The following is an 18,896-nucleotide window of genomic DNA, read 5'->3' on the forward strand; positions in this document are numbered from 1 at the left end:
ATATTTTATTTTTGTAAGATTTTCAAATCTTACAGTGTTCTGTCAAACCGAAGTAGTAATATAATCCAAAAACAAGATAAGCAGGAGCAAGTTCTAGATATAATTCTGTTAATCTGGAGTGGTATCAGAAGCCACTGGTTGATGATTGTATCACTGTGTAGAGGAAGGATTTAGTTGTGGAGAGTCTTGATAAAGAATGAATAACCAGAAAAGTGCAGCATCAGTTAAAATCTTCTTGTGTTCAGGTCGACAAACAGGCAACAGGTTGCATTTTCATTTATGATGTGCTTTCAGTTTGATTGCTTGCATTAACGTTGAAAGTCTCCCTGCGATTAAAGCAGCATTGCAGAAGGTTTGAAGGGCCTGGAAATTATCGACAGATATGAGTGTCTTCTCACATCCAGGAGACAAGTTTGGTACTGTTGCCTTAAGAGCCAATCTTAGGTCCTCATAAATGGAGCATTCAAAAAGTACGTGAGGAGAGTCTTCCGGTAGCCCACATCGACAGGAAACTGTATTAGAAAGTCTGAATTGGTAGAGTTTTGCGTTAAGCGAACCATGTCCAGTTAGAATGTAGGAGGTAAACAGTGAGGATGAAAACCATTTTCTGGTGGATGATGAAAGTAGTGCAGTTACATCTGGAACGAATTTTTTTGTGATAGCTCCTTTTTCGGTAGAATTCCATCTATTCTGCCAGGTGTTCACTAACAAATTCCAGCATCGGGTTCGTTCAGTTTTGGGATCAGCCTGAGGGTTAACAATGATTCCCTGAAATTCCGTAGAAATGCCTCTGCGGATGTAAAAGCAAAGCCCTCTAAACACAACATGCAAGTCAAGTGGTATAGTGCTTGCAAGAATCTGTAGAGCTGGAATTGATACTGTTCGGCAAACGTGAAGTAGGCTAAGGAGAAAACGTTAAATAGTGGATAACTTAGTTTGTACAGTTTTAAGTGCAGTACGTTTAAACCAAAGGCTGGCAGCATAGGTTGTAATTGAGATTATGGCAGCATCATAAAATAGATGTAGTGTTTTAGTGTTCAATCCCCAGTCTTGCCTGGTAATTTGCAGCAGCATTGCGGTAAACTCTTAACTTTGACGGACAGATGTTGAATATGCGTAGTAAAGGAAAAGCGGTCGTCGATGATGACTCCTAAAAATTTGGTGCTTCGGACAAGTGGAAGTGATTTCTTGTCAAGTTTTACAACTGGTGTTCTGCCATAGTCTAATTTGTGTTTAAAAATCATGATCTTCGATTTGGTTGAGGATAATTTCAATTTGTTCTTAGAGGACCAAGACGATAGTTCAAAGAGCAGTTTATTGCCATAGAGTTCTAAATCAGATCTTGAGTTTCCATTTACCAAGATGACAAGGTCATCTGCATATGCAAGTTGTTGCACATTTTGAAATTCAGTCACCCTAAGCAGCCAATCATCAAGAACTAGGTTCCAAATCAAGGGACCAAAATTGATCCTTGGGGGCAACCAGGGGAGACAGATCTGTGAATCTTCATGTTTTTAGTGATGACGGTGACAGTGCGATTAGCAAAGTAGTTTCTAACAAGTTTATAAAGCTGAAGAGAGCAATGATTGGAACGGAGTCTACTGAGGGCTCTCTCTCACCAAAGTATCAAAGGCACCCTCAAAATCGTTAAAGATCGCCATAACGCACTTGGAGGTGGAGCTATCAATAAGGTGGTGAAGTTCTAATAAGGCGTTTTTGCATCCAAGCCCTTGCCTAAAGCCTAAAACCGTATTGAAGAGAGGATGTGGCGCTTGTAGCTGCCTGCAGTGTGGTAATTTTATTAGTGATTAGTCTCCCTAACACTTTTCCCAGGTGAGAGAGCAAGGTTATGGGGCGGTAGGATCTGGCATTGTCTAATGGCTTACCAGGTTTATGTAAAATATTAAGAACGGCGTCTTTCCATGGTTTGGAAAACATTCCAATATTTAAGCAGTTGTTGAATAATTTAAGTAGAACTTTGGGCCTTAGGTCATAAAAATGTTTGATAAACATATTATCAATCAGGTTGCCAGGACATCTGTTTGACCGAATATTTTTCAGGATTGAAGTAAGTTCCTCTGCAGTGAATGGACTTGTTTCTTCTAAAGGAAGGTATTTTTTGTTTAAATCTCGAATAGATAGATGGTATGAAGTGTCAATAGTGAGACCATCATTAGGCAACAGTTGGTCCAAGATGGCATTTATGGAGTCTGTTAATGTAAAAGTTTCCATACTGTTGGAGGTAATAGAGTTAAAAATGTCACCCAGGATCATTTTATTTTTAGCAATTTTATAAATGACACCCCAAGGATTATTATTCCCAGATGTATGGACAAAATTGTGCCAGGATTGCAATTTGCTTTCATAAATCAATTTTACGTATTTTCTTTTGAGAGTTTTGTATTCTTCGTGTAATCTGTTAACTTCTTCTTGAGGCCAAGTACGCCGTTTGCACTGAAAATTTCTTCTCGCTTTGTGTACAAGTTTCCGAGTAGAAGAAAGTTTGTTGTTCCACCAAGGTGTGCAGTTAGTTTTTAGCTTCTTTTATGCGTAGATTTCTGAATTGGAGTAATGATAATGTTTTGAATCCGCAGTTCTAGTTGTTCGGCGGCAAGAGAATTAAATTTTATAGGTTGTCTTCAGGCAAATCAGAGAGAACGGAACGATTAAAACGATTCCATTTTATGTTTCTAAGAGAGTAATGTATGAAATTACGAAGACGTTGAAGAGGAAGAGTTGATCCCAGCAGGAAGACGATAGAGCGAAGGTCACTTGTTGTTAGGTCAGTTTCTACGTTCCAGTCAATAATATAAGGAGCAGTACGGGCTGTGGCCAGAGAAATGTCTACATTTGATTCACCCAGGGAATTAGAAAAGGTACACTGCTGGTTTGGTTCATTCAAGACAGTAAGCTGATGAGAGAAGATGGTATCCTCAAGCATTAATCCCGGAGCATCTGGGAAAGAACTGTGCCACAACGCAGACTTGGAATTTGAGTCGAGTAGATTTATCTGAGGAACAGGGCCTAATAAACTGAATACGGAATCGATATAGTGTAAGTGAGGAATTATGTCAAATGACGGAGGGCAATACATTGATATAACATAAGTCGAGTAATTAGCGCTCAAGACTTGAATGCAAATGCATGCTGTTGATGTTAAACAGGACAAAAGTAAAACGTCAACATTTTTATTAAATATTATAATGGCTACCTTAGGATCTCGATGAGTTGGTTGTAAAATCCGAGAAGAGCAAGGATATTTCGTTCTTTACTATGATATGGTTCTTGAAGAATAAGAATGTCAATGAGTTCCTCTTCAGACACACGACGTAGCTCATCTGCCACGGTGCGTGAATGGTGAGAATTGGCTTGCAGAAACTTTAAGTTGACGGTCGAGATATTTGGCTAGGAAACACTTGAACTCGAAAAGACTGTGATATTAGATGGGAGCTCTTCGTTGCCTTACTGTGTATTGAGCCTTTATGTATTCAGGACAGTTGATATCTCTGACCGAATGATTAGCATCATGTTTGTGCCTCTTGCAATTAATGCAGACAGACGGTAGATTCTTGCTGGGGCACTCAGCAAAGATATGGCCTTGTTTGCCACAATGTCCACAAGAAGGTCTTTCTTGTTTACATGTACTTGAAGTGTGTCCGAAAGCAAGACAACAATAGCAACAATGAAAAACTTAAATCGGTGAGCGGTCCACCCAAAAAATAATACGTCAAATGTGGAAATAGCTGAAAAAATACGTGGGATAAAATCAAACACCCAATTAGAAGTGTTCTTTGATTTGGAGCTAATTTTAAATCGGAAAGTGATCTCTTGTGAGATTTCTTCACGTGTGAAATTAAATTCTTTCAGGTTTTTGAAGTAGAATTCAAGTATTTCCTCTTTGGTTAAATAATTGTCAGTATTTTATACCAATAGGGTTGGATTCAATTTCTTAGGTATCTCAGGGGTGATTCCAACATCAGACAGGATTTTTGAGGACGAGATGGTATCCAAATCTTTACGGGAATTAGTTTCTAAAATTACGCCTTCGTTCTTAATGAGACGGAGAGCTTTAACTTTGACTTCATTCAAGTCTTGCTTTAAGGTTTTGACTACACGTTCTTTAACATCAATGCTCGTAGTAAGAATAGAACTCAGATGGCTTTAGGAGTAGTAAATGTGGTTTTCTGGTTGAAGTAGTTTTAATATTAGCGGATTGCAGGCTGTCTGTTTGGTTAATAGAAATTTTTGCAAGGGATTGTGCGGTAGCTTCAGATAAGTTTTCAAGAGAAACTACGTTCAAAGAAGCATCAGCTAATTCTGTAGAAGTTGAAGATTTTGCCATAGAAGAAAATGAGAGAGAGAGAGAGAGAGAGAGAGAGAGAGAGAGAGAGAATGGGCATAGTTTTTGAGTCATTTCTTATCTGCCGCATCTTAATTTTCGTCTTAAGAGCTTCGTTTTCTGTAATCAAGCCATTCGCAACTAGTTCAAGACCTCTCCAAGAATGAAAAATAGCTTTATGGCAGTTTTTGTGACCTTACTATTGTCGTTTTATATGTAAGTTTCAATTTTTTCTCTCAGGAAAGTAAGTGCATCGACAGGGAAAAGATCTGAAATAAGACAGTCCCGACATTTGGTATTTTAATTTTCCTGGCAGTTGAAGTAGCAGCCCTAGTTAAAGTGTCAGGACTAAAAGGTTTTACTTGAGAAGAATCAGTAACGACATTTGTCGTCGTAGAAATTGGTACCCTACTTGATAATTCAAGATGTTCTAGTTTAGCCTTAGGAGCGGTTACACTTGTAGTTTCCCTTATCTTTGTTCCTATGAAGAAACTAGAGATGGAAACTCATCGGGGTTTACCGACAAATTAGTGGCGCCTGTATTTTCTTCCACGTTGGGGGTTTGTTCTTGGGAGGAATTCAGTATGGAGAAGTCTCACGGCAAGTTAATAGCTTCACTAATAGCCTCTGTCATCTTGAAACTTTGCAATTTTTAGTGACAAAAGGCAATTCTATGGGATCAAGGGTTTTTACCCTTGAGGTTATTTGCCTCAGATGGTTAAATAAGCATAAGGCAAGGAGTAGCAGGGAGGAAGCAATAAAATTATCGCTCCAATATGTGCGCTAACTTGACCTTGGGGCAGCTTAATTGGCCCTTCCTGTATGAGCTGAACTACTTGTGTTGGAAAATCTTTTGTCAGTGAGGTTGCTTATGCAGATCTAAAACTAATAAGATAACTTTATCTGATAACTTCTTTCAGAAGCTGATACACTCATTTTGGAGACTAAATTTCCCTCTTCCCGATTATACCAAGTACCACTGTTATTAACTGTTCAGGCAATTAAAATAAGATCAAAATATCAGAGCACTTTTTCACTAGACTGACATGCTGCATGAGCGCGCGACGCATTCAACCTGCATGGCTCGGATCACTTCGCAGACATAATGTTTGTTTGGTTTTTAGGAGCATTAGCAACTAAAGCCATATTGCTCCGGGATATGCTGTGGTCATTCCCTGATATTTCCGCATCCTCCGTATTTGGTGGCTCACGGGCTCGAACCCCGGTCTAATCAAGAAGCGTGTGCTACGCACTGCTGCTCCTGGCAACGGAGGCGTCTCGCAGACATAAAGTAAAGTGTATTCGTGTCTAACGGCACCTGGGGTTTCCCCCCCATCTCCGAGTTGCTTTCATTGTGCTTTCATTTACTCTGGCAGGTCCTGCCACATAGTTTCCTGAAATTTCAATGGCTAGAACCTTAAAAAAAAATTAGGTTTGCGTGGGTTGAACGCTAGATTGAGAGACCGAAATTTGGGCGAGCTTAATTTGAATGATATTAAATTTTGACTTGTGGGGTATATGCTGGTGGGCAGATAGAGTGGGAGATATGGGTATAACAGTTCACTGCAAAGGCCAGAGATTTAAAAGTGTATGGATTTTTTAAGTGTGGTGTTTTGTATCGTTGTTCTTCTGGTCATTTGGCCGCTAAACCCCTGCTGGGGGCCCAACATTTCCCACACTTCGCCTCGTGGACTTTGCAGACATAAGTGTAAAGTGTGTTTAGGGTCAAACGGTACCAGGGGTTCCCCCATCTCTGTGTTGTTTACATTGTGGTGTGATACAGTTCACTGTAAAGGCCAGAGATTTAAAAGTATATGGATCTTGAGGTGTGTGATGTCGGGTACAGTTGTTCTTCTGGCAATTTAGCCGCCACACCCCTGCTAAGCCCGACGTTGCCCACACTTCGCCCCGTGGAGGCAGACCAGGTACCCAGTAGTTGTAGTTCTGGCAGGTCCTGCCACCTAGTTTCTTGAAATTTCAGTGGCTAGGACCTAAAAAAAAAAAATTACGTTTGCGTGGGTTGAACGATAGATTGAGAGACAGAAATTTGGACGAGCTTAATTTGAATGATATTAAATTTTGACTTGTGGGGTTTTTGCTGGCGGGCAGATGGAGAGGAGACTGAAGACTGGGGAGAGAAGGACAGAAGAAATGGGATCAATAGAAGAGACGACTCCATTATAAGTCAGGGATATTCGTGTGTTGTTGTGGCGGACCCGAGAGTTTCCCCATTAGCCGCTATTGTACTCCTTGTGTTGAGGCTCACTCCAAAACCGGCCATTTGTATGTAGTGTGTTGGGTGTGTAAATGTTATGATGTGTTCTGTTATTATGTAGTCGGCTGGTACCTGGCTCTTAGCAAGTGGGGAGCAGCAACACCTGGTCACAGCGTCCCATCCCCCATCCCTGCCACGTGGAGGCGCCAGAATCTACTACCTTCATGCTAGTCTATACCGGAACAAAGTTCCAGGATAGGCAAAGTTATGAGAAAAGGAAAATGGGAATAGATGGAAAAGTTGGATGGTGGGGAAGGAAAGAAGTGCAGCGGGGGGTCAGAGAAGGGACCTGCCATAATAAAAGGAAGTTAAGAGAAATTGATAAAAGTGAAAGAAAAGGAGGAGGTGGAGGCAATTTTCAGCCTTTGTAGAAGCCACATGGCGCAGTGTAATCCTATCCTAGTTTATGATTAGCAGTTCCTATCCTGTGAGCAGGATTAGGAGATGTCGAGGCGCATCCTCAATAGATCCTTCAGCTTGAAGGGTAGCTCTTCTAACGTTGAAGATTTCTTTGGCACTCCCATCGTTTAATAGGAGATCCTCTTGGAGCAAAGGCATATCAGAACTCTTCAACGGACCAGGAGAAGGTTTGGTAGTTGCAGCAATCCTTAATTTCATTGTTAGATAGGTATCCAGTGGCATGGTACAGCTGAAGCACTAGTAAAACTACATACTATATACGCTATTTACGATTTCTAACACAGTAGGTTCGTCACTCCAATCAATAAGGATTTAACTTCCATCACGATGTATCACCCTAAGTGCGTGAGAAAAAATGCAGGAAGTAGCAGTTGAAGCTTTTATGAAATATTGAAATGCAATATATTAATTCTTTCTAGATAGCAGTTCTTGTGAAAGTCGGCAAAGAGAATGTCAGTCCTTGATCACAGTCAGTGGGGTATGTCCATGCACCACCAGGAGGAAATCTAAGGAGGGGAGGAGGCAGGAGAGACTGCCTCCTCCCCTACCGCTGAGGGAGGGGGAAAGAAAGATGGGTCCAGCAAGAGTGCCGGCACCGTTTATGGCTGGCATTTTCAGAAAGTTCTGCGGTCTCTTCGCTGACATAGCACTATACTTGCATCTGGCTATTTCACAGAGCTCTGTATACTCATTACAGTGTACCATGGCGGAGTTGAACTAACTTTTAAGTGCCGCCGTACATAAGACACAACACACATTATCTCCAAGTTAAAAACATAGATATGGGAAATTCAAACATGTATTTCGATCAGTTTATTTATCTTAGAGATCAGATGATAAAGAATGGAATGAAATGGATATGCAACAGAAGTGGCTCAAGTTTTTTAAGGAAACAAAACATAACGAGCAGAAGTCAGGACTAATAAAATTATGTGGGTACATTTTTGCCATTCCAGGCCACAATGGCTCTGTAGAAAGAATATTTTCTTTGATGAAGGCGCAGTGGACGGACGAAAAAAACCGACTGTCTCCTGATACTGTTGAAGCTATTCTTCAGGTTTTTTGTAATCTTAACTTAAGCTGTGCAGAATTTTACAAGTTTGTTAAATATGAGAAAGCCCTCCTCAAAAATGTGAAGTGCTCAGAAAGAGAAGTATGACTTGTATGACAAAAAATAAAATAAAACGTACTTTAATTGGTTTAGAATTTATTTTCTCGTTACAATTACAGTTAAATTTTAGTATACTTTCTTTTGTGTCATTAAATATATTGTGAAGCAAAAATCTTGTCTTTCGTTTCAACCAACTACCCCTCCCTCCCAACTGAGGCCCAAGGACTGAGGCACATGTTCTGTATTGGGTCGGCAAACTTATGGCGACCCTACCCAGCGGAGAAGTATATTGTTTATGTAAAATGAATACCATTCCATTGTGTACTTCATCGATCTCATTGGAGATCAGTGGTATTCTAAATGAAAGTCACTACATTGGAGTAGTGATTGTTATTTAGAATACTGAACAAATCGCAGGGGAGGACTTCCGCAATATGAGATCGATGTGCTGAGCAGCAAAGTTTGCTGACTACTACAAACCAAATGAGGATTGCTCTAGTTTTATAATCCATCATACACCTAGTAATCACTGAAGTGTGACCAATTTACAATCACCCCATCCATAATGGACAATGCGCTCGCCACCTGAAAAGTCGAACAGTATCGTACGAGCAGTGGAAATTTGCATCTGATCGTGCAAGTCAAAGTGATAAAGTAGCAGTTATGAGACATAGTAAAGATATCACGGAGTTCCAAAAGAGCATGCTTGTTGAAGCTCATGCATCTGGTGTGTCTATATCGAAACGGCACGTTTTGTCCGTGTACAAAGAATCGCCGAACAAGTCAAACCACCTCCAGCCGACAGAACTAAAAAATTGCACAAGGTGGAAGTTAGTGTTGAGCAAAGGGTGTAGCGCGTTGTACAGGCTCAACAGCAGGTTGTGCGACATTTGACATCACAATACAGTATGGGGAATGCAAAAACAATATCCCAAATGACGATGCGCCACACACTCAGTTATATAGGGTTCCACAACAGATAATTGACTATGACGAATGCTCTAGTGTCAAATACGCCAGTTGGACATTGAGGGACTGGAAACGAGTGTGCAGGTCGGATGAGTCCAAATACCTAGGGCAATACGCCGACGGACTTTGTGTGTGTGGCGCAAGCAACACTAGTCCATTTACCCATTGTGGATGGTGTCCACTATTCAGGTGCTTAATGAGGCATGTTCTGCTGGCAAGAATAAGGACCGGGTACATATTGACCTGGTGGGGTTTACCGGAAGCTGTTAGGAGACTGCACCTGGCCGTGTTGCACTTTTTTCCCAGATAGAAATTGGATTTTCTGCGATGATAATGTGGCATGTCATATGGGTCTGCATTGTGCAGAAGTGGGTTGAGGAACACAGTGAAGGTATCACCCATCTTATTTGGCTTCCAAATTCACTTGACTTCAATCCAATTGAACACCAGTAGGTTGTTTTGGAACGAGAAGTGAGACGTTGTGGGCAGGCAACCGTCATCTATTCGGACATTGTGGAAAACGTTGTAAGCAGCATGGCTGCAAATCCCTACTGACGTCTTCAGATATCTAGTGTAGTCAATGCCTAGCAAATAGCAGCTGTTATCTGTGCGGGCAGTAGCTCAACATAGTATTAGATCCTTGGTCACAATTGTTTGATCACTTAGTGATTAATGTTTTATAGCTCTTGAGGCTTTCGCTCCAAATTTATTTAACTTGCTTATTGTACATTTTCATCTGATCTGACCATGGAATGGCCTATATGTTTAGAGAATCAGCCCATTTTTGGATTTCCGATTCCAGAATTTGGAAATTTTGATAATACAGTACTTAAATTGATGCAAACTGGTTTCTTTTAATAAATCCAAGCACAATTTGTAATTAATTGTAGTATAAAATATCGGAATCATTAAGAAATGGAGTGTAAGATTTTTCGGAGAATGTGTACTTTTTCTTTCTTTCTTTTTTCCCCCCTCTAGTTCGTTACCATTGCCAAATATTAGTTTCTAGGTTGTTAATATTTTTAATTCAATCGTGGTCGAAACAACAGTCTTATTTTTTCATATGAGAAACTGAAGCAAGAGGTGAAGAGAAGAGTGGGGAGGCCTTTAAGTTCCCTCTCGCCAACAGCGAGGAGGAGACCTTCAAGTTTCTCTCACGTTTGACGAGATTTGAACACGAGTTGAAATAACCAAATTTATTGTTACTGATTAAATTAAAAAAGATCAAAAGCAAATAAATAAATAAACAAACGGAGCTTGTTGAGAATACTTTAAAAACAATTCAAGAAAATGATTTATTTAAAATATCTTTTTTTTTTTTATGATTACACTGTATAATTTCTGGTTTTACTGATATCATCCAGAGTGATGGTTCATTGGTCGATCGTTCCTTTCTCCATATTTTAACCTTCTTCAGCCATACATACACGAGAAATAAGAAGGCATGGTGCATTCCTACCAATAAAAATAAATTATTAAAATCTCACTTCTATCGTTCTTCATCTTCTCACCACACACCTTTATTAAAGGCGCTCCAGAGCAGAAGCTCATTCGTGTTGGTCTACTTTTTATTGTATTACTCTCACTTGATCCTTAGCCCCCCCCCCCACCTGACAAGTCATGTATAGGGGAGTGCGTTACTACCTCTCCCCGAGGAGGTAGATCTCTACTATTTAATTCAATTTAACACATCTCACATGTTAACATTTAAACCTTTATTAGTAAAATTCTCAAGCATTTAAACTCCGAACTTCAACCCTTCGATACAAACATAAAACGTGTAAGTATAAAACAAACTTTCTTTTTATACAAAACTCTAAACTCCAAAACATCAATAAAACTCTGAATTCAAATATTAATAAAATTCAACTCTAAATTTTAAAATCACACAGCACAACTCCAAGGCTTCTAACTTAAAAAAAAAAAAACCTACTTACATATATACACTGAAAGGACAGAATAATAGTAATCGTGGCATGTGATGCATGTGCTTATGTAGCATCAACCAAAAAAAAAAAAAAAAATATCACACTACCATTCCCTCTAAATGTTTGTTCAGTTCCTCCTTCAATTTATTTAACCTATCAACTTCCACAATAATATAAGGAAGTTTGTTCCAACAATTAACCACCCGGTGGCTAAAGGCAAATTTCCGCACATCTTTTCTATGAATTCATGAGATACCTTGAAATCGAGCTTCTTGAAAGGGTGCAAAGACTGGTCACTCGCCTGGTGAGATCGGCAAAAGGGCGTCCTTATGAAGAAAGACGTCGAATATGTGGGTTGCAGAGTTTGGAAACTAGAGACCTTAGAGGTGTCTATTTGATTGGCCGACCGGGCTAGCCAGGTGGGTAAAGTGCCCGCCTGGCAACCCAAAGGTCGCGGGTTCGAATCCCGCCTCGGGCATGGATCAAAGTACTGCAAAAACCTTGGAAGGTGCATTATGGCCACAGAAGCCGATGCGCCAACAACTACCAAAAAAAAAAAAAAAAAAAACATCTATTTGATTGAGGTGTTTAAGGCTCTGAGAGGCATCAGTAAAATGAATGAGGGCGAAATTTTCAAGATTACAAATGATGCTAGAACTAGGGGACATAAATTCAAGTTACGGGGGAGAAATGTTTAGATTGGACTGCAGGAAGTTATATTTTAGTCAGCGAGTTATAAATTACTTGAATAAATTGCCTACATGGGTGGTAGAGGCTGACAGTTTGGGGAAATTCAAAGATCATCTGGATTAGTACCTTCGGGTCAGGGAAGCGCATAGGATGATAGGTTTAATTTCCTTTTTTTATTAATTATTATTATTTATTTTTTATTTTTTTTTTATCATTGTTTTGTTCGGGGTTTTTTTTTTTTTTTTTTATGGCTGGTGCAGCATAAGTCATAGGCTTTCTTGCACCATGCGGCCATTACTAATACCTGGTTTCTGGGCAATGCGATGCTGTTACCCCTCTCGCTAGTGGACGAACCCACCGCTTGGCAGGTATATAGGTACACTGGATTCACATAGATGGTAATTCGATGTCAGTATGGATAAACGTCATGAGTTAAATGACTTTGAAAGGGGGATGAGAGCGAGTGCCCAATGTATGGGTCACTATCGGTGATGCGGTACAGAAATTGCACTATCCCAATTCGACAGTATCAAGAGTGTATCGGGAATACGCCATTTCCAGAATAACATCTCATCGTCGACAGCACTGTGGGCTGAGAAAAGTGGTGGATGAACGTAGTTGTCGACATCTGTCTTGCATTGTTTCAGCCAACCGGAGAGCGACAGTGGCACAAATCATTGCCAACTTCAATGAGGAGCAGAAGAATCCTTTTTGCAAGATATGAAACAAGACTGAGTTTTAGAAGGATTGAAATCAACTAAGTTGTCTTTGACCCACTGGAGAATTACCTGGAGATCAGCATTTAAGGAATTGGTAAGGGATATTCCAGAAGTTGAAGCTGATTGATCAGGGCAAGGTTTCTCAAAATGGGAAGTGGAATGCAATGTGCTATCATCGGCAAAACAATGGATAGAATTTCCAGTCAATGGAAGACGGTCATTAATATACAAGAGGAAAAGAACTGAACCTTGTGGGACACCAGCATTATTTTAGAAGACACAGAGTCATCTACCCTCACCTTCAGTGAGAGATCAGAGACAAAACTGGATAACCAATTACAAAAAACAGTTAGCAAACCATAAGATTTGTTATTTTTATTTTATTATTTTTTTTAGAAGCATTAGCAACTAAGGCCATATTGCTCCGGGATATGCGGTGGTCATTCCCTGGCCTTTCCGCATCCTCCGTATTTGGTGGTGACGGGCTCGAACCCCGGTCTAACCAAGAAGCGTGTGCTACGCACTGCTGCTCCTTGCTACGGAGGCGCCAAACCGTAAGATGGAAGTTTGTTTAGATGACCTTTACGCCAAACACGACCGAAAGCCTTTAAGATGTCAAGAGCAACTGCTTGTGTTTCATCAAACTTTTCCATTGAATTTGCCCATAAATGGGTAACATAAGCCAGAATATCACCAGTAGATCGACATTGACGGAATCCATACTGGCGATCATTGATCAGACGGAAGGTTTCTAAGTAGTTTAAGAGTTGGCGGTTAATTGATTTCTCCATTACTTTAGAAAGAGTAGATGTAATTACATTGGGACGATAATTGGATGGAAGGGATTTGTCACTCTTTTCGGGAACTGGCTGGATATGAGCAAATTTCGAAACAGAAGGAAAAACATCTTTGGAATAAGAAAGTGAAAAAGGGCGGCAAAGAACAAGAGTACGTTCAGAGAACAGGTTTTGAGAACAAGTGGAGAAATACCATCAGGACCTGGAGCTTTCTTAGCATCAAGATTCGTCAACATCCTTCTGGCATCCTTTTGACAGAAGACCACAGGATGCATTGAATGGAGCGTGTTGCGAATGGTGGAAGTGTGTTGTACCAAGATCATTAATACGCGAGTTGGAAGAAACATGGGATGCTAGCAGGTCAGCTTTATCCCTTGGCCGAAGTAAAAACAGACCCATCTGGTTTTGACAGAGATGGGCAAAAGTTGCTGCCAATAGATTTGGCAGAGACCAGAATGCTCGGCTGCCATTAGAGCAAGAAGCAAGTTTTATACTCTTAGCCTCTTCAAAATCTAGTTTGAACTGATTAATAACTGCTTTACAATTGTTGCAAGCTTTGATGCAGGCAGAAAATGAAACTGAAGAATTGGAATCAAGCCAAATATTTTCCTTAACGCCTTAGCACGTTTATTGGAAAACCAAGGTTTAGATAAAGGACGAGATTTTAAAGTGGAATATGGGAGAAAGGATTCCATTCTTGCAAGAATAATTTCACTGACACCATCTGAGCAAACGTTGACATCAGAAGGTTTTAAACAGTAGTCTGACCAAGGAAAATAAGAAAAATCTCGCAGGTCATCCCATTTTGCATTCTTGTAATGGCAAATAACACGAGGTTGGGAATAGCCATGTGATAAATGCTACATTGGAGAAGAGACAATCACCAAGTTGTGATCTGAGGTGCCTAAAGGACCACTCACTTGGACCGTGTACTTAGAAGGGTTGTTTGTGAGAAAAAGATCAAGCGTGTTGACTGTATGGTTAGGCTTGTCTGGCATTCTTGTAGGTAAATGAACACTCTGTGCAAGGTCATTAGTAATTGCAAAAGCCTCAGCATCTCGACCACCTGGTCGATGTGACTAGAAAACGGAATCCAGCTGGAGTTGTGAACATTAAAATCACCTCACTATTAGGAAAGTTGGACTGGAGAAGTTGCAAAGAGAGGAAGTCGAATAGCTGCTAGTGATTAGTGGAGTTGAGAGAACGGTAGGGACAAGAGATGAATTGTACACAATGAGGTAGAGAGATTTTTAAGTAAGAGAAGATCGAAATGAGGAGATTCCAAATTACCAAGTCTCTGACAGGAAACATGGAACTGGACATATGCACAAGTATCACCTTTGAGGCGAAAGGAATCGTACAGTGAATAATTTGGGCAACTGAGATGAGCAGTAGTTGAATCAACCGATAACTGAGATTCTGTCAGAAAAAGTACATGGGGGTTTGCAGACTGCAAGTAGAAATGGACATCGTTGATATTAGAATTGAGACCACGTATATTTGTGAAATGAACTAGGAAGTGTTTGGGAGGTTTAAATCTTTTCGCAAATAAGCTTATTCTATTAGTTTGACAATTCATGGTGTATTGAATAGTAAGAAAAAGTGAGGGCGACGTGCTGGATGAAGTAATGAAATTTTTTGATATGGCGTACGCATGGTAAAAATATACCCAGATCCTTGACATAACGTGGCCTCAACGATGCCTCCCGCATACATACTACTTGAACTTCCTCCAGTCACTATCTGGCAGAGTAGAGGTAGCAAGATTATACGCTAGCTGATCCGGAAGCTCCTAAAGAGTTACCAATAAGTTCGGTCCCGTGTAGTAACTAGTGCCCGGCCTGCGAACACCGCTTTAGAGCTGTGTCCTCGAAATGTAAGGAAGATTTGATCTCGACATGATGTCCATCATAACCTCAAAAGTCATCAGTCATACTGCATGATGGAAAAGATGGGGAAAGGTTGACCGGAACTTAGCTCTGGAGACTAAACATGGGTTCCACCACTTCAAGCCCTCCAATAAGCAAAGTGGTGGCATTGTACCGATTGATGAGTCATCATCTTTTAATTCAATTAAAAAAAATCTATACATAAATCAGTCAAATGTATCTTGAAAAGTAAACAATCCTCATTCCCAATATCAAACAAACTTAAATATTCCGAAAAATCTGCAACTTTCCTGAAGCACAAAGAACAATCGCTACTTCACATACAGTGGCAGCCATTACACACGCTAAAGAACTTTGATCGATTTCTCAGTAAATAGTCATAGATTCTTCACAAAATTTCGCTCATAACAAGAAAACTATTTTATAAATACACTTAAATACTTTGCGTGTTAAAACTTCGATTAACAATACAGAAGCTCACAACAAAGCTGGCAGCTATGTTAATACTAATCCAACACAACGTATATAGTTCAGAGGATATTTTCAGGATATTCATATGTTGTTGTGGCGGACAGCAGGGTTTCCCCCATTAGTCGCTATTGTACTTCTTGTGTTTTAAATCTGTAATGCATGCAGTCCATATAGTTGGTACACCTGTACCAAACCAACTGCTAGGATATTTATTATCTAGAAATTCTCGATCAGTGAGACTGAAATTTACTGGAGTTTAAACATGCATGAACCACCATTTTATGGCTTACTTCCATTAGAACTTCTTCAAGCAATGCAGTAGTGCCTACGCCAATAAATATCTCTGATTTTGGCCATTGAGAGTAGAGTGGCAATAAAAATGGACAATGAAATATTCAACGACGATATCAACCGAAATATTCAAATAAACTTGCTGCTGACAAGACTGGGGGGTTTATATGAATGTTTTCTCATGCCATTGGTTACTGTTTTGAAAATTTATAATAGCATTTCTTGTGAATTGTAATTCATCCGTGAACAGTGAATAATAAGAGAAAAGAATGTTCAATACACTGCTGCAGAAGCCATTGGCAAAGCACGACTCGTGGATGAAAATCAATGAGAGGGCCTACATTCGCTGCATGTAATGTTGGTAGAGTTGCTGCTCTCGAAGTATTTTCCATACAGGTGAATGTGCAACACTGCATATTTTGCTGCTACATTTTTATGCTACTTCCAAGGTGCTCATTCGTTGACTTCCACCTTTTCTCTACAGCAGGTATTCGGAAAATTATGGTTTATTAGCAGTAACATACGAAAGGGATTTTCTCTCGAAGAAGTTGATGGATGGCTACAAAAAGCATCCTTGACTAGACATTGTTATTGCGGAGAAGTTTCCCGGTAGATCCATTGAGCTTTACTGTTGTTCCTGTTCGCTCGTCCATGAATGAAATGAATGTCTGCCATTTGAACATTCGAGTACCGAATCATTTATGTTCAAAAAATTTGAAAAATAACATTAGGAATGCTGATTCGGTGATATGGATTCCTGACGTTGCCTACTGGTAACTTCAGGACAGTTACTGAAATAAACTCACTTTGCCCCATCTAGGAGTAGATGGATTTCGTTCCAAAATTTTCGCGCATATATAATGGCGTCAGGTATGCAATTGATTCAAATACCTATTGTAAACAGGAGTGCTTACCTTTTTTTCTGGAAGTAAAAAAAAAAAAAAAAAAAGTATAATTCAGGAGTAAATAATTTCCAGACCTGTGTTCTTATGATTTTTTTCTCATCGTAGAACAGGCTCCTTACTGCTAACCATGTCACTTTAAGATCCTTTTGTTTACCCTCCAAATTGCGTCAATTCAAAGGCATTTTCAGTGAGTAAACTATAGTATTAAACGCGCATTCGTGGATTTCACTAGGTATCCAGCGTAGAGTATGTATGCTCAGAGTTATCTGAAAGAACAGCTTGCCAGGAAGGTGGTTGTATGCTGTGTTTGTTTCCCCTAAATTTTAAGTCTGTTTCCGAAATGCTGGTTTAGCTAGTTGAAGCCATTTGAGTTGGGACTTACCTCAAGACAATAGTTATGCCCAAATCGACTTTTAGTTATTTTTAAAAAGAATTCTACTAGATAGAATTTATTTTTAAAAATTCTAGATAGACTCTTTCCATAGCTTGAGGCTTCAGCCCTAAACGCTTTATAAATTCTAGATAGATAAATTTTCTTTTCCGTGATACTCGACTGTAGTTCTCTTTTGGACAACAAGCCTGGGACCATCTCCTTAATTCCAGTATTCTATCGTGAGTTGGTGAAATACTTTAGGACAAAGATTACAATTGAATGCCATAATTCCATTGAAAGTTTTACAGGTTTCAGCTAGCATTTTTGGATGGCAACATATGATTGTGTGTAAAGTGGAGTGCATATAGACATACGAATAGATTTTTAATTTTATTTTTTAAATCTTCATGTTTTGAACTATGGAAGGGCAAATTTTTGAAGCTAGGTCAGAATATTTTGTTTGTCGTTCATATTTTTTAAAATTTAGATGTAAAACAAAATGTTTTTTTTTTTTTTTTTTATTTTGTAAGTCCGCCAGTAAAGCTAAATTGGATCTTATGAAGATTCAATTTCCTGTCATTCCCTATCGGCAGCAGTTGTCACACATTGTCCAATAAATTGCTTCCCAAAGTGGTGGAGGCAGTAAGTCTGGCTAAGTTTAAAGCAGAATTGGATGATTACCTTGTGGTAATGAGAATATTGTGTTTATTTATATATTTAATTTTGGTAGATGCAGAAAAAGTTCGCTTTCTTGCATCATTTTACCTTACTAGTACTGTTAACATCGTAATACCACATTAACCATCTAAGGCTTTGTGTATAATGTCTCTATAAGCATATTTTCATGGATAATGTTTGGTTGGGCTCATAAATTCTGAAATGCCGAGGGTGAAATGGAATGTTTAGTTGGGATTTATTTTATAAAGGATTGAATTAGTTTCTGCAAGTTCATGAACACGAGAGAGAGAGAGTTTTGTTTCAGTTTCACCAAGCCGACATAATTTCCCGCCCTTCTCGGGGTCAGTGGAGGGACGTTTTTCTCCTGTATCGTTGCCCAGCGTTTGAATATATTCACGATTTTATTAAATGTGCATATGAATAAATATGCACATTGTTTATATCTGCAGTGATTTACAATAATATTGTGCAACGCGATAGTCACAGAATTCCGCAAATTCAGAAAATTAATAAATTTATTTATTAATTACGGTGTCTCAAAACGTCTCACTCACATTTTAGGAAATAAATAAAATTAGTTACAAATTTGAAACTATTATTATTAGGTGTAACAGAAACATTACTTTGTGTGCACATTTGATGTACTTACAGGTGTTCAAATTGTCCACCATATGTTCTAGGCGCTGTTCACAACGGCTAACAACTAAATGATAGATATTCGCTAATGTGATTGCTGGGATAGATTCTCATGCTTTTTCAATTTCATCCTTTAATTGTTGAAGCACGGCGGATTTCCTACTATACATTACATCACTAGAGTCGTCTGAAAAGTTATGCCCAGGAGAAGGTCATTTATCATTTCCACTCTGTTGAGTGAATCAGAAGCTTGTTTGAAATCTACATATACATTGGTGGTCCCTTTATAATTGTCGTCCGAATAACGTAAGTATATGGCAATATTTCCTACAGATTGCATCAGATAAGATTGACACGCGTGGGTGATGACGTAATATTGCATCAGCTGTTATTTTCAGCTATAGA

General features: G+C 39.3%; 1 protein-coding gene across 1 annotated transcript in view; it reads right to left on the reverse strand.

Moving 5' to 3' along the window:
* Positions 1-10,432: 10,432 nt before the first annotated feature.
* The window catches only part of LOC150091175 (uncharacterized), a 97,759-nt gene continuing 89,295 nt past the window's right edge, over positions 10,433-18,896 (reverse strand). Inside the window, exon 6 of the mRNA XM_090382478.1 lies at positions 10,433-10,569. Coding sequence (XP_090238604.1) covers positions 10,528-10,569 — 42 coding nt within the window. The 3' untranslated portion in view covers positions 10,433-10,527. The remainder of the gene's footprint in view (positions 10,570-18,896) is intronic.

This window comes from Mastigoproctus giganteus, chromosome 1, assembly GCF_048544385.1.
Source record: "Mastigoproctus giganteus isolate SK-2022 chromosome 1, ASM4854438v1, whole genome shotgun sequence".
NCBI classification, from domain to species: domain Eukaryota; kingdom Metazoa; phylum Arthropoda; class Arachnida; order Uropygi; family Thelyphonidae; genus Mastigoproctus; species Mastigoproctus giganteus.